Raw genomic sequence first — 15,788 nt, forward strand, 5'->3', positions numbered from 1 at the left:
TTACTTAACAAAAGTTATTATTAGAAAAAACAACATTCCTAAAAATTGCAGTTTACCTTATAAAAAATTCAAAATGCACTATAATTATTCTCACCTATCAGTACCAGCTTCTCCTTTATGAAGTGCAGAGTGCCAAGATACAGGTAAGAATTCAACACGTCCTATTTCCCCTTTTTCTACTGCAAGCTTGAAATGAGACTGTATCAAGCTGTGAGAAATATCCCGAATACCATTAACTGGAGGGGAAAAATATGGGCAAGAATAGTTAAACATTTTTAAAAAAATCAGTACAAATTTTTGAACACCATGCTTATGTATGAAAAATAAGCAGAATATACAGAACTTAAGTTATGAAAATGAACAACTGCAGTGCTAACCCAGTTAACAAAATGTTTGTGCCTAGAACATTTATTTTGTGTTATCCAACTTTCACATTATGGATAATTTCCAGTTTCCAAATTGTTTTTTTTTTTTTTTTTTTTTTTTTTTTTTTTTTTTGGGTAGTTGTTAGCGCATCGGCTTCTGTGACCATAATGCACCTCCCAAGGTTTTTGCAGTACTTTGATCCAAGCCCGAGCCGAGATTCGAACCCGCGACCTTTGGGTTGCCAGGTAGGCAACCCAATTTTACCCACCCAATTAGCCCGGTCGGCTTCCAAATTGTGGCAAAATTCATGATACATTTCAAATAATGGAACTCAATTAGCAAAATAACTTATTCCATAACTTTAATACACCAAAGTAGAATAAGTATTAGTAATCAGCAAAAAAAAAAAAAAAAAAAAAAAACTATCCCATTTCACCTATCCATCCTCTCCAACAATTTGTCTAGTCCTTCCTTGAATTTATTGATTTATTCAGGCTATCCACTTCCATAACATCAGACGGAAGTTTGTCCCAGCAATCAACCACCCATTGTCTAAAGACGAACTTCTGCACATCTATTTTAAAACCATCTTTCGTCAATTTGAATTTATGTCACTTCATGTGCATAGTCGGAGCAAGAGGAAGAATCTCATTAGCACTGAGCTTGCTCAATCCAGTCAAAGCCTAAAATACCTCAATCAAATCACCTCACAGGTGCCTAGTCTCCAGATACTGTAAGTTGCAGAACTGAAGCTTTTCATGGTAAGAGCACCCTTTTCTTGCCCTCATCAATTTCATTACCCTTCTCTGTACCTGTTCCAGCAGCTCCACAACCTTCCTAAAATGAGGCCTCCAGACCTATGAAGTATTCAAGATGTGGCCTGAACATTGCCTTATACAATGGAATAATCACTTCATTAGTCCTGCTAGTAACATTCCTGTATATCAGGGGTCCCCAAACTACAGCCTGCAGGCCCGATCCGGCCCACGAAAGAATTTTATCTGGCCCGTGGATATTTCAATTAGATCAAAAAAATTAATGTTTATATTAAATCACAAAATTTATGAAAAACACATTTTACAGATTATCTTAACATTCGAAGGTTGATTAATACTAATAGTGTTGACGCTGCTGTGATGTCAGCGTAGTCTTGTTAGATATTAATTATTTCCACTCAAAGCTATTCTTTGAAACATTGTTAAAATAATTACTGTCTCTAACGAGCCAGTAATTAGGCATTTCCTAATCCCCTGCCACCCTGCACATGAACTCTGATGTCGAGAGTATTGGGAGCAAAGGTCACCCTAGGCTTCCACTACACAAGAATACAGGATCCAGGATAAAACCTGCACCAGCAGCATGGTCTGATGATTGGTATCGGTAAGATCCTCAACCAGCCTGCACATGAACCCTGATGTCCAGAGCAAAGGTCATCCCTAGCTTCTATACAAGAAGCCTGGATCCAGGATAAAAACATGACACTATCCTACTGGTTAATGGAGTTAATCCCTCTGATATAAATTAATTTCCGGCAGCCTGTATGCACAAAGTTTCTGGTAGCATCGGCAAAAGGAGGCTGTTGGAAGGTATGAATTTAATCTCTTTGTATTACCTCAGATTTCCTGTTTTCTGTTGTAACAGCAATTCAAAACTTAATAATTTAGAATCATAATTTGCAAATTGTAATATTGGTAACTGCAAATGTATTATTGGTAATTGTAACTGTTATATCCTAAAATATTCAAATTTATAGACCTTTCTGTTCTGCCCACAGCATGGTCTGATGGGTATCAGTAAGATACCTGAAACATCAGCTTATTAAACTAAATTATAATTAATAATATAGTTTTATATTATAATAATGCAGTTTATTAGGAAAACAGCCTAATAAACTATATTATTAATTTCACATGATATAAGAGTGATATTAATATAATAATAACCTTTATGTTAAAATATTTCATAAAATATTTTATGAAATATTTTAACATAAAATAAAGGTTAAAACATATTTTAAGAGCATCAATACTTACTTCAATATTCACAAATAATTTTTTTTTTATTCCAGTGATCCCATAAAAATCATGTCAAAGTTGATATTGAAAAAAAGAAAAGTTGATGCTGAGTGTCGCGTTTTTAATCAGTGGTGGCCAATTAATTACTTTTTTGCACTGCTCAATGATACTTTCACATGTCTTATTTGCAATGAAGCCTTGTTGGTGTTCAAGGAATATAATGTGAAACGTCATTATACCACAAAACATGTCTCAAATTACAATAAACTCCCAGAAAAAACTCCAAGAAACCCAAACTTTTCAAAGTCAACAACAGAAGATTAGAACTTTTACTCATGTTTGTTTGTTTGTTGTTTGGTTTTTAGGAGCATTGGCAACTAAGACCATATTGCTCCGGGAATATGCGGTGGTCATTCCCTGACCTTTCCGCATCCTCCGTATTTGGTGGTGACTGGCTCGAACCCCAGTCTACTTTTACTCATCAAAATTTATCTGCAGTTAGAGCTAGTTTTCAAGCCTCCCAAATCATTGCCAAAGAATGAAGGGCCTTTACAGATGGAGAATTTGTAAAATGAATTTGTTTGACAATTGCAGATGAAGCATGTCCTGAGAGAGAAAAGAATTGTGTGTCTGAAAGTTTATCTTCATCAACTGTAACGAGAAGAATTAAAGATTTAGGAGCCGATGTTCAAAATCAACTCAGAAAAAGTTTGTGAAGTCACATTTTTCAATGGCAATTGATGAGAGTGAAGATACAAGCCATACAGTTCGATTATTAATTTATACCCGAGGTGTAAATCAAAATTTTGCAGTAACTGAAGAGCTATTTGCATTAAATGCTTGAAAGATACAACAACAGGTGAAAATATATTTCTGAGTGTGTCAGAAGCAATTGACGGCTTCAAATTGGACAAGACATTATACAGTTGTATAAGACATTATACAGTTGTTCATTGTACTTATCAGAGTCATTAGACCTATAACACACTCTTACTCTCATTCCCAGTGATTATGTCACACCAAACTGAATCAACATTGCACTGGCCACCCATGTCAACTGGATGCACTGCCCCAGATTTTGTGCACTTCTTAACCAAGAGCTTAACCCCCATATCCTTTTTGTCCTTTTCTATAAGGGGAATTCGTTTGTGGACATCATGGAGTGAAGATGTGTATCAGATAGCTTCACTTGATTGCTATTGGCAGAAAGAGGTTTCTACAGAGAAGAAATGAAAGTGTACGTGGACAGGGGATTGTGGTCAGAAGTTTAAAAATTCATAGTGGTTTCTAGCATTTATTTTGTTTATCATTATGGATCCTGTAGCACTATTAGATGAGACAGGGTAAAAGAACCAGATAAGTGAAGTTCCTTTTCTTTCTTTCTATACGGTTTTTATTAAAATCTGGGAATTCCAAATTGCTGCATGGCAGTAATCACAAGATCATTTTTAGCCACCACTGCTGCCACATAGGGGTTGTCTGCTTCATTGTAGGTCACAATGCCATGCCCACATCTTGCTAAAAGCTAACTTCAGCACAGAAGTAGACTTAATCAAGGGTAAGACCTTTTTTAATGTGTTGTGAGTTTAGGTTTCATTCTTTTTTTCACAGTATTTGATGGAGTTACTTACGTGACAGAATTGACAGAAATTTCCCTTTCCCAACCCATGTGTTACTTAGGTGGTTGTGAATTTGCCATTCACGAATAGCCCTCAAATCCCTTTGAAAATACTGACCCTGATTTGAATCTAAATATGTCAAAATTGAAGCATCAAAAGTGCAAATCACAACAAAAACCAGATGATACCGAAATTATGACCTCGGCTTCTGCGGCTGAGCCTCAGAACATGATAGCAATAGTTTGCTTAAAAATAACTAATATATTTAAAACAATGATTCTACTAGTAACTCAAATGATGAAAACAGCAAACCTGGACCAGCTTCCTGTAAAGAAAACAGGATGAAGATTACACCTACAAAAGGTCTCTGGTTGAGGTCCTCTTGACCTCAAACAGAGACCTTTCTATTCCATAGTACAGCCAGCCTGACTCCCTAGGGCAAAGGACAGGGGAATGGGGTCCCACTACGGCCCTGTGGCTAAATGGCTAAAGAAGCAACAGAACAACACTACACAATCACCAACAATAAAACTCACTCTATCACTGTCATTTAGACAGTTTGTACTGCGGCATAGAGTATACAAATGCAGAGTTGGGTGGGGAGGGGTCAATTTACAGTGTCACTTGACAATCAACACTATTCAATGTACACATTGAACTCCCCATATTCAAATTCTGCATCCCTTCTATCTGAGTGACACCACATCACTGATATATCCACAATATCTGCATCTGTCCTGATCAGCACTTCAAATTCATCAAATTTATTTACTATGCTCTTAGCAATGGTGTACTTGCAAGTATACATGCAACTGTTCTTAGTCTTAGTTACCATAACACATTCATGGATTTACCTGTTTCATGATGATTCACAGTAGGCCTTAATCCACGCATCTTGTTTTCCAGGCTGCTATACATTTCAATAGAAGCAGTGCAAGAATCAATTTCACCTCTGCCTGTGGCTATTGTTAATCTATTAGTCTCTGTCCCCACCTCCTCTAAGCTAGCAGTTTTCTGATCCATCTAATGCTGCCTTGATAGCACAGCAACTATTCTTGCACCCTTTCCATTTAAGTGTATCCCATACTTACAGAAGCAGTCTCTGCTGTTAACAAGCACAGACCACACTTAGAAAAATTCTACTCCGTGAGCTTTACACAATCTCTCCAGAGCTGCAGTGAATGACAAGGCTCTCATCATGTATTCTCTCCTATTGTGTCTGGGCAAAATTGTAGACACTTTCGAATTTAATCCCAACTCGTGGCTTTTCTCAACACTGCCCTGTATCCATTAAGTAAATCCTTAGATCTCCTACTCTGTCATTAGTGCCAATGTGCACAACAAACAATATCACCTGTAGTGTCCTTGAAACGTGATATCTGTTCTACATTATCAACCTTTGCCCTTGGCAGACATACCCAAGTCCAATTCGTCCTTTCTTTTTCACAGAATATATTTCCCATTTCACTGGCAATAGAGCCCCTGACGATGGTTACCTACCACCTGTGGCACCAGCGTATTCTGCCTAGAGGATTGCCACTGTATTGCTTGATATGCAAGCTCTGGCATTGAATTGGACAGCTGAGAACTTGATGTCCCCCCAACTTAATTCCTAAGAGGATATCCACCTTCAGCATTGCATCCACTTTCTTGAAAGGCTCTTCGGACCCTTTCAAGAAGCACAGTGACTTTTTAGGTGTCGTTTCCATATCTGGATACAGTATTTTCTGAGCTTATCGTCAAATGTTTGATAACTCATCGCTGACACCAAGAGTCCTCCTTGCCACATGTCTACATATTTTCGATCCCTGGAAAATTATGTCCAACCATATTGCAACTTCCAAATCTCTTTCTTCCTGTACTTTTTAGTTCAATCCCACCAAGTATGCAAGTTATTCTGGGGTTGCTATTCCCCAAATGAAATAACTTGCATTTTGCTGATTTGAAGATAGCTGCCACTTTTTTGACCATCTCCAAAGTCAATGTAATGTTTGTTTGAGTGTGGGCTTTACGGCGCAAGAGCAACATGCGCCTAACTCTGGTAAAGTTTAGTGCTCTTTTTTTTTTTTTTTTTTTTTTTTTTATTGCAGTTAACGTTTACAGTGTGTTATACAGTTCTATCTCTTTAAGGAAAGTGAAGATTTTGTCTACATGTGGCGTATCTGCTAAAAGATGGGCAATGCTCGGAGAATTCGTTGCTGAAAAAGAGGCAAATAGAGTTTGACGCTCATTTTTATAAATCGGGCAGTCAATGAGTATGTGTTGGACTGTTAGTTGGGCTTTGCAGTTTGTGCAACGTGGTGGATCAGCGGCTGTAAGTAGATAGAGATGTGTCAGGTGTGTGTGACCTATTCGTAATCGGGCTAATACAACTTCTTCATGACGGTTCTCACGAATACTAGACTTCCATGGTTTGAGATCTTTTTTAATGCCGAGTAATTTGTTATTGGCCTGACTCTGCCAGATGCGTTGCCATTGTTCCATACATTGTTTCTTTATAATGTACTTGTAGTCAAATGCAGGTGTAGTAAAGGCTTGGGCTATAGGGTCGGTAGCAGTTTTGGCAGCTAGGTCGGCCTGTTCATTTCCAGAAATTCCAGCATGACCAGGGATCCAACATAACAGAACTTGTTGTTTCTTCTGGTTTAACTTAGTCAGAGTATTCCAGATTTGTCTAAGCAGGGAGTTATCATTCTTTGGGTTTTGTTGTATAGCATTAATGGAGTCTGTATATACAACACTGTGCAATATGGTTTTTGAGAGTGCATAGTTTAAGGCTATGTGGATAGCACAAAGTTCTGCAGTATAGCTGCTACATTCTGCAGGGAGTTTCTTGGATATAGTTGTGTTGGGAAACACTGCTGCTGCGCCAACATGATTGTTAGTTTTAGACCTGTCTGTGTAAATTGGTGTGTACTGGCCGTGCTGGGTTCTCAGTGCGGCGTACATTTGCAGTACGTTCTGTTGGGATAAGGTGTGTTTTCCCCAGGCTGTCAATGAAAAGTCACACGGTGGTATATAGTATGTCCAAGGTGGGACTGTATGAGAGGCAGTGGGCTGTATCTTACTAAAGTCGATTTGCCAATCGGCCTGCAATGAGCAAAGACGTATCCCAGTTGGTGGATTTATTGATGGATAGGCTCGGTATAGGTTTATCCATTTAGGGGAGAAAAGTCCGTTCCAAGTGGGATGGTTTGGATGCCCTTTGAGTTTTACTGCATATTGTAATAGAAGCATTTGTCTGCGTAGCTGCAGGGAGGTTTCATGTGCTTCAGCATATAGGCTATGGACAGGTGATGTTCGGTACGCCCCCAGTGCAAGACGTAGAGCACTGTGGTGCACAGGATCAAGCCAGCGTAAAGCACTTTGTCTAGCAGAGCTATAAACTACAGAACCATAGTCTAGACGTGAACGTATTAGCGCATGGTACAAATGTAATAGTGTGTATCGGTCAGCTCCCCATGTTGTGCCTGATAGAACTCTTAAGATATTTAGCTTTTTAAGACAGGTGATCCTGAGTGTTTTTATATGTTCCAGGAAGGTGAGCTTTTGGTCAAGTATCACACCAAGAAAGTGGACACTAGGGACAACTGGTATGATTTGATTTTCTAGTCGAAGTTCTGGCTGTGGGTGTAGGTTACGCTTCCTGCAAAAGTGTATACCGACAGTCTTTTGGTTTGACAGGCGAAAACCATTGTTTTGGGCCCATTTTGCTATTTTGTTGATTGCACATTGCAGCTGTCTCTCTACCATTCGCATATTAGGAGAATGGCAGGCGATACTAAAGTCATCAGCATACAGGGTAGTGGATATTGTTTGTGGCAGATCCTGTGTTATTGAATTCATTTTTATATTAAAGAGGGTAGCACTTAGCACTGATCCTTGTGGCACTCCTTCTTCCTGTATGAACTTTGAAGATAAGTGGTTGTGAAATCGAACTTGAAATGAGTGGTGTTGCAGGAAGTTTCTTATAAACTGTGGTAGGTGTCCGCGTAATCCCAGATCGTATAGATTTCGCATTATACCGTATCTCCAAGCAGTGTCAAACGCTTTTTCAATGTCAGATAGGACCATCCCAAGATGTTCTTTGCGTACGAAGGCGTCACGGATGTTTATTTCTGTCTTAATCAAAAGGTCAAGAGTGGATCTAAATTCACGAAAGCCACACTGCACTGGATTCATAAGGTTATTTCGACCTAGAAACCAGGATAGCCGAGCGTTGATCATTTTTTCCATTACCTTGCATAGACAGCTGGTGAGTGCAATAGGTCGATAATGCTGCGGATTTGAAGAATCTTTTCCAGGTTTTGGAAAAGCCAAAACATAAGCATGCCGCCATTTGTCAGGGAAAGTGTTTTCTTTGAATATTCTGTTGAAGAGCAATAATAGTGTCTTGAGTGCAGATTCAGTGAGTTTTGCTATCATTATGTAATGTATTCCATCTGGACCTGCTGCACTGAGTTTAGTGGAGGCTAGAGCATGATGTAATTCTGACATTGTGAAAGGGAGATTGTATGCAGCACTGGATGTTGATTCAAATTTAATTGAGTGTTTTTCAGCTTGTGCTTTGAGTGTCTGGAATTGTGGCGAGTATGATGTCACAGCTGATATTTCCTTGAAAGATCTACCTAGAGCGTTTGCAATCTCCTCTGGTTTTGAAATATCAGAGCCATTTACATTGAGCATGGGACAGTTGACACTTGGATGTTTTGCATACATACGCTGTATTTTAGCCCAAATTGTTTGGGTTTTTGTCGTTTTTGTAATTGTGGAAGCGAAACGCCTCAATGCTTCCCTTTTGCTGGTCTGTCTAACTCGTTTTGCTTTTGCCCTTGCCCTTTTAAAGCAGATGAGGTTTTCTGTTGTTGGGAACTTTCTGAAGATGTTCCATGCTCTGTTCTTCTCTTTTTTTGCGGCACTACATTCATTATTCCACCGCACTTTAGAGCGGGCCAATATTTTAGAGCGGGCCAATATATATATGACAGAGAAGAAAAATGCATGGGATACATACAAATTAACACGTGACACAGAAGCCTATGATAGATACAAGTTGATCTGTAACCATGTTACAAAGGAGGTTAGGCAGGCGAAGGCAGATTACGAGAGATCCTTGGCAAGGGATGCGAAGAAAAACAGCAAAGAGTTCTTTACTCATGTAAATTCTAGAAGGAAGGGGATGAATCAGATTGGTCCACTTGATATCGATGGGTCAACTGTTGATGACCCTGCTCAGGTAGTTAACAAACTAAATGAATATTTTGCATCGACATTCACACATGAGGAGTTATTCAGCGAGGGGAATGCCAGAGGTGTATTCAACTCTAGCAGTAAGCTAAAGAATCTTATAATAACTGAGAGTAAAGTGGAGAAGAAATTGTTGAAGATAAACACAAGAAAGGCACCTGGGGTGGATGGGATCTATCCAGTTATATTAAAGGAGGCAGCAAAGGAAGTAAGCAAACCCTTAGCCATAATTATGAGAGCTTCCTTGGACACAGGGGAGGTACCCATGGACTGGAAATGTGCAAATGTGACCCCAATTCACAAGGGAGGATCAAAGGCTGACACAAGTAATTATAGACCTGTGAGTTTAACTTCTGTTCCTGGAAAATTAATGGAGGCACTGGTTAAAGAAGCACTGCAGGATCATCTAGACAAGACTTCAGTTATAGCTCGGACACAGCATGGTTTTGTTAAGGGGAAGTCTTGCCTGACCAATTTGATTTCATACTATGATGCAGTCACAAAAGAACTGGATGCAGGGAATAACTTTGATATTATATACTTGGATCTTAGAAAGGCTTTTGATACTGTTGCACATGGAAGACTGCTGCACAAATTGGAGCAGTGTGGCACTGGAGGCAAATTGCTGCTATGGATAAAGGGTTGGTTGAGGGGTTTTTTTTTTTTTTTTTTTTTTTTTGATTTGGTAGTTGTTGGCGCATCGGCTTCTGTGGCCATATTGCACCTCCAAAGGTTTTTGCAGTACAGTGATCCAAGCCCGAAGCGGGAATCGAACCCGCGACCTTTGGGTTGCCGGGCAGGTACTTTACCCACTCGGCTAGCCCGGTCGGCTGGTTGAGGGGGAGAAGACAGAGAGTGGTAATTAATGGACACTGCTCATCATGGACTAATGTTATTAGTGGAGTCCCTCAGGTATCAGTATTGGGTCCTTTATTGTTTTCTGTATTTATAAATGATATTGATGATGGTATATCAAGCTTAATGTCCAAGTTTGCAGACGATACGAAGGTTGGCAGGGTTGTCAAGGACACTACTGACACTATGCTGCTGCAACAGGATCTGGAAAAGTTGAGCAGATGGGCTGAGAGGTGGCAAATGAAGTTTAACACCGACAAATGTAAAGTACTACATATGGGAAACAGCAACCCCAGAGCAACGTATCAGCTCTGTGGTACTACACTGACAGTGGTAGAGAATGAAAGGGACCTGGGGGTGGTTGTGCAGGCAGATACGAAGTTCTCTGAGCAGTGCAGACAGGCTGCAAGTGTAGCTCATGGTGTATTGTCAATGATATATAGGAATTTTTCTAGCAGGGATAAGGAGGTGATTATTCCCTTGTATAAGGCAATGGTCAGGCCACACCTAGAGTACTGTATACAGGCCTGGAGGCCTCATTTCAAGAAGGATGTAGAGCTGCTGGAACAAGTACAGAGAAGGGCAACAAGATTAGTGAATGGAACAAAGGGATGCTCTTACGAAGAAAGGCTTAAGTTTTGCGAATTACAGTGTCTGGAGACTAGGCACCAGCGAGGTGATCTGATAGAGGTGTACAAAGCCTTGAATGGTTTGAGCATGCTCAATGCTGATGGGATTCTTCCTCTTGCTCAGAATAATATCCTGAGAGGGCATAAATTCAAATTTAGGAAAGACAGATGTAGGATAGATGTGCGGAAATTTGCCTTTAGCCAGCGGGTGGTTGGTAGGTGTAACAGACTTCCATCCCTTGTTGTGGAAGTTGATAGCCTAAATAAGTTTAAGGCTCAGCTGGACAGGTATTTCGAACGAACAGATGGGTGAAGTGGAAGTGGTTATTTTTTATTTATTTATTTTACTTTTTTTTTTTTTTGGCTGATGCTGCATAAGCTTGCTTTCTTGCATCAAATGCCTCTACTAATGCTAATGCTAACACACTCCTACTCTTATTTTTGCTTTCGCAGTGCTTATGTCACACCAAACCAACTGAACAGTGCACTGTTCATCTATATCAACTGGATGCACTTCTTTTGATTTTATGTTTTTCTTAATTAACAGCATAACACCTCCTCCCTTCCTATCCTGTCTTTCCTTTCTATACACATTGTACTCCCCAAATTCTAGTTCTGCATTCCTTATATCTGTGTGACACCATGTCTCTGCTATCCCAACAATATCTGCCTTTGATGTCTTGACCAACACTTCAAATTCATCAAATTTATTTACTATACTTCTAGCATTGGTATACATGTACCTATCCTTATTATTAGTTACCTTAACACATCCCATATACCCACCTGTTTCACGATGACTGCCATCAGTCCCTGAAATCCCCCGCACCCCTCGCTCCAGGTCTCTACTTATTCTAATAGAAGTTGCCCACAAGAATCACCTTCACCTCTGCCTGCGGCTACTATTAACCTTTTAGTCTACGAATCGCCCCAAGCTAGCAGTTTTCCGACCTACCTAACACTGCCTCGATAGCATCAGTAAATATTCTTACACCCTTTCTATTTAAGTGTATCCCATCCCTGTAGAAGCAGTCTCTCCTGTTAACAAGGAGACATCCAAGTCAGGATGTCTCCTGACATCCTGACTTGGTGTATTTATCACCTTCCCCAGCCCTTTAAAATAACTGTTGTGTTCTCCCCCCTTCCAAAATCACTCGCATAAACTTTTCTTTTTAGACTGGTTTTACAGCACTTCTTGTGAAGTATCTAATTTCACCTTGTCTACATAAGTAGGTTGACGTTCAACTTGAACAACGGGATAAGATTGAGCTCTTACTATATTCGTTGAACAATCCAGCACATAGTTCTAACTCCTCGACTCTCGTTTTAAGTCTTTCATTATGTATAACAAGTGCAGATATGGTCTCCATATCAATCAACTTATCTAGGACACAATTCGAAGCAGCCTTGGTAACCTTGTTGGATTCACTAGTCATGTAATCTACAATTTGATTCTTAAGTCTGGTCATTAACTCATATATGGGTGATGCATCGTAATATTTACTTCTTTGTTCAGGGATACTGCTAACCACAATGTCACACACTCTGACATTTATACCCACACTCTTTCTTCCAGAGTCACTATAAAAACTGTATTTCCACATTGAAATCATCAGCCTGAAAATTTAAAAAATCAGAAACCTTAGCCACAGGAGGAATTTCTAAATCATCTATATCACCCTCCATAATCTGAGCTCCTTGTTCACTAAAATTAGTATCCCTGACTTCAATTGCATCCTGCAAAGCATCAACATTACTTTTAACAACATTAGCCCTTGTAGAAACATTTGCACCAACTCCTTCAATAACCACATTAGCAGCAGGTATTACACTACCTTTAGTTGATTTTCCTTTCAGGTATTTTCCATCTAATATCTTTTTCACTGAGTCACCCTGTAACTTTGGAACTCTAGATGAAAGGGGAAAAAGATCCCAACTCCTCTTCTCCCCCACCTACACTTATAAAATTTTTCCTGGTACTATTTACTCTCCATGCTTCCATATGAAAGCAGGTGAATCCAATAGCAGTTAAAACCATATCATTTAAATCAACAAGGCTGCTTTCCAATCTCTAGAGGTAATTATATCACCAATTAGTATATCCTTCAAACTTATACTTGTAAAAAAAAAAAAGTAGTCCTGTGATCTCTCACCTTTCCTCTAAAACTTAATAATTCTACAATATTAGGAATAAGACTACAACTCCTCCTCACTAATAAGCACAAAAATGTACTTACAATTACTTCAATAGTTACTGAACACTTCAATATGATTTAAAATACGAAAAAAAAATAATAATAAAATAAAATAAATAATGCAGTGATATAAAAATATGATTATGTGCAGTGATATTGAAACATGCTGGCCGCCATGGCAGCCAGCATGTTTCAATATCACTGCAAACTTGGCAAAAATTTTCACAATTCCTTGCCTTTAGCACAAAATTAAGCTTTACAAGTTAGCAGAAATGTTAAACAGGGTTAATTAAACAATACAAACTTGTTATGAACAGTAAATAACTCAAATAACTATGGAAAATACAATAATTTTCATGAATGAACCGTTGAACTGTACTCCACGTGACGTGACGTGACAGATGGCACTCTGATAAGAAAAACTTCTCTGTAAGCTAGTTACTTGAGAGTTATCATAGATTGTAACTGGTCATTCACTCCACAACTAAAGTATATACAGAATAAAATTAAAAATCATGCAGCCATGCTCGCCAGAGTTACATGCAGAGACTGGGGGGCTGAAAAGGTGCACCCTGGCGATCCTCTATAAAGCAGCAATTGATCCACATTGAAGATCACCCGAAGATTACCCGAGCATGCGAAACAGTGTTGACCCACGCACTGCAAGTGATTACAGAGGCTCTCCCCCCCCCTCAACCTCTAGGTGACCCACACAGGCATGCTGCTGCAGCTTGGACGGGAAAAGGGTACAACATACCTGGACTAAACAACAGATCCAACAAGTAATCGGAAAGCCGAGAAGAACAAGCTTCAAATCTACCTGCGATCAATCTGGCAACAGCGCTGGACAAACTCTGACAAGGAGGAAGTCACGCAAAAGTTCCTTTTGGAGTAAGTGTACCCAAAATTTCCACCATGGTTTTGCCCTGGACTGTATGTCACCTACCTCCTTACAGGACACGGAGTGATCTGGCACAAGTTTCATCTCCTTGGAACACAAACAATCCTACGTGTGCCTGTGGCTCCTCCGAGACCTGGGACCACCAGATGCATGAGTATGAACAGTATGACGACCTACATGTCCAGCTGATCACACAAGTGCGTTGCAACCCTAAAGATCAAGTGCACCATCTGCTGAAGGAATGAGACAACCTACAAAGCCTTAACTGAATTTGCCCAGAGCCTATATGCTAGACGACTAACCCTTTCACTGCCTCAAAACCTAGAACAACAAAGGCAAATGTAGTACTCCACACACCACGAATCTGAAACCTCCATGACCAAGTGGAAACTTATAATTCCAAGCAATACCACACTACTAGGTTTGGATCATTAAATATCCCAACTCGTCACCAAGGATACACATGTCAGAGGAAGAGTATGGGGAAGAACCTCCCAATTCTACCCCAGTGGATAACACTAGACATCATGGCAAAACTGGAACTCAACTCAACCACACTCATTTCCTTTCCACTGCAAATTGACTCACGGATGGGACATGGTTCCCAAGTGTGACCTTCCAACAAAATACCAAGCATAGCCTCCTGCTCAACATACGACTTGGACTTGCATCATGGATGAGCGTTCCATTCTCCCAAACATCAACCCATCGATGGAATTTGCCCCAATGGCAAATAAATCCTACTCTTCTAAATGGGTCTCATGAGTGACTACTCAACAAATGACCTTGCATTGACTGCACTGTATGGACCTGGACTTATTGATTCTACATTTCCAGCATCAAATGGACTTGGATCGGGAATACTCAATCCTGACCTATAGACGGAGTATACACCAAAGTGACGAGCATCCCTCTACACCAGCGGTTCCCAACCTTTTTTGACTCGTGAACCCCTTTCAACATAATATTTTTAAACTGAACCACTAAGCCTATATTTCTGAAATCGTTTAATATTTCTGAATTTTTATTACAAAATATTTCCAGTACTAAGTTTTTATAAGCAATTTAGCATAATAATAATAATTTTTATTATTAAGTATCATTTATACTTTGTAAAGCGGTTATTAATCAGTCCAAACTAGATTTCGAACAGGCTACGAGTAAACTTCCTTCTTGTCCAATGGTAGCGACCATTCTGGTCTCTTGCCAACACTACTGACTGCAATTTTTGCCCATCTCCGTTCCCACTTCTGTCAAAACCAAATGGTTCTGTTGCCACAACAGCCAAAGATAAAGCTGACCTGCTGGCATCCTATTTTTCTTCCAGCTCATGTATTGATGATCTTGGTAAATCACCTCAAACCATTCTCAGTACTCTCCATTCAATGCCTCTTGTGGTCTTCCGTCAAAAGAATGTCAGAAGAATTTTGATGAATCTGATGCTAAGAAAGCTCCAGGTCTTGATAGTATTTCTTCACTTGTTCTCAAAACCTGAATTCCTGAACTAACTTCTGTTCTTTGCCACTTTTTTCACTTCCTTATTCCAAAGCTGTTTTTCCTTCTGCTTGGAAATTTGCTCATATACAGCCATTTCCTAAAAAGGGTGACAAATCCCTCCCATCCAATTATCGTTCGATTGCAATTACTTCCACTTTTTCTAAAGTAATGGAGAAATCAATTAACCGCCAACTCTTACACTATCTAGAAACATTCCATCATTCCGTCTGATCGACGATCGGCAATATGGATTCCATCAGTGTCGATCCACTGGTGATATTCTGACTTATGTTACCCATTTATGGACAAATTCAATGGAAAAGTTGGGTGAAACACAGGCAGTTGCTCTTGACATCTCCAAGGCTTTTGTTCGTGTTTGGCATAAAGGTCTTCTAAATAAGCTTCCATCCTATGGTTTGCCTGCTGTTTTTTGTAATTGAGTATCCAGTTTTATCTCTGACCAC

General features: G+C 39.6%; 1 protein-coding gene across 1 annotated transcript in view; it reads right to left on the reverse strand.

Annotated features, from left to right (window-relative positions):
• The window catches only part of PAPLA1 (Phosphatidic Acid Phospholipase A1), a 334,165-nt gene that overhangs the window by 182,097 nt on the left and 136,280 nt on the right, over nucleotides 1–15,788 (reverse strand). Inside the window, exon 7 of the mRNA XM_090384561.1 lies at nucleotides 95–236. Coding sequence (XP_090240687.1) covers nucleotides 95–236 — 142 coding nt within the window. The remainder of the gene's footprint in view (nucleotides 1–94; nucleotides 237–15,788) is intronic.

Source organism: Mastigoproctus giganteus, chromosome 11 (assembly GCF_048544385.1).
Source record: "Mastigoproctus giganteus isolate SK-2022 chromosome 11, ASM4854438v1, whole genome shotgun sequence".
Lineage (NCBI taxonomy): Eukaryota > Metazoa > Arthropoda > Arachnida > Uropygi > Thelyphonidae > Mastigoproctus > Mastigoproctus giganteus.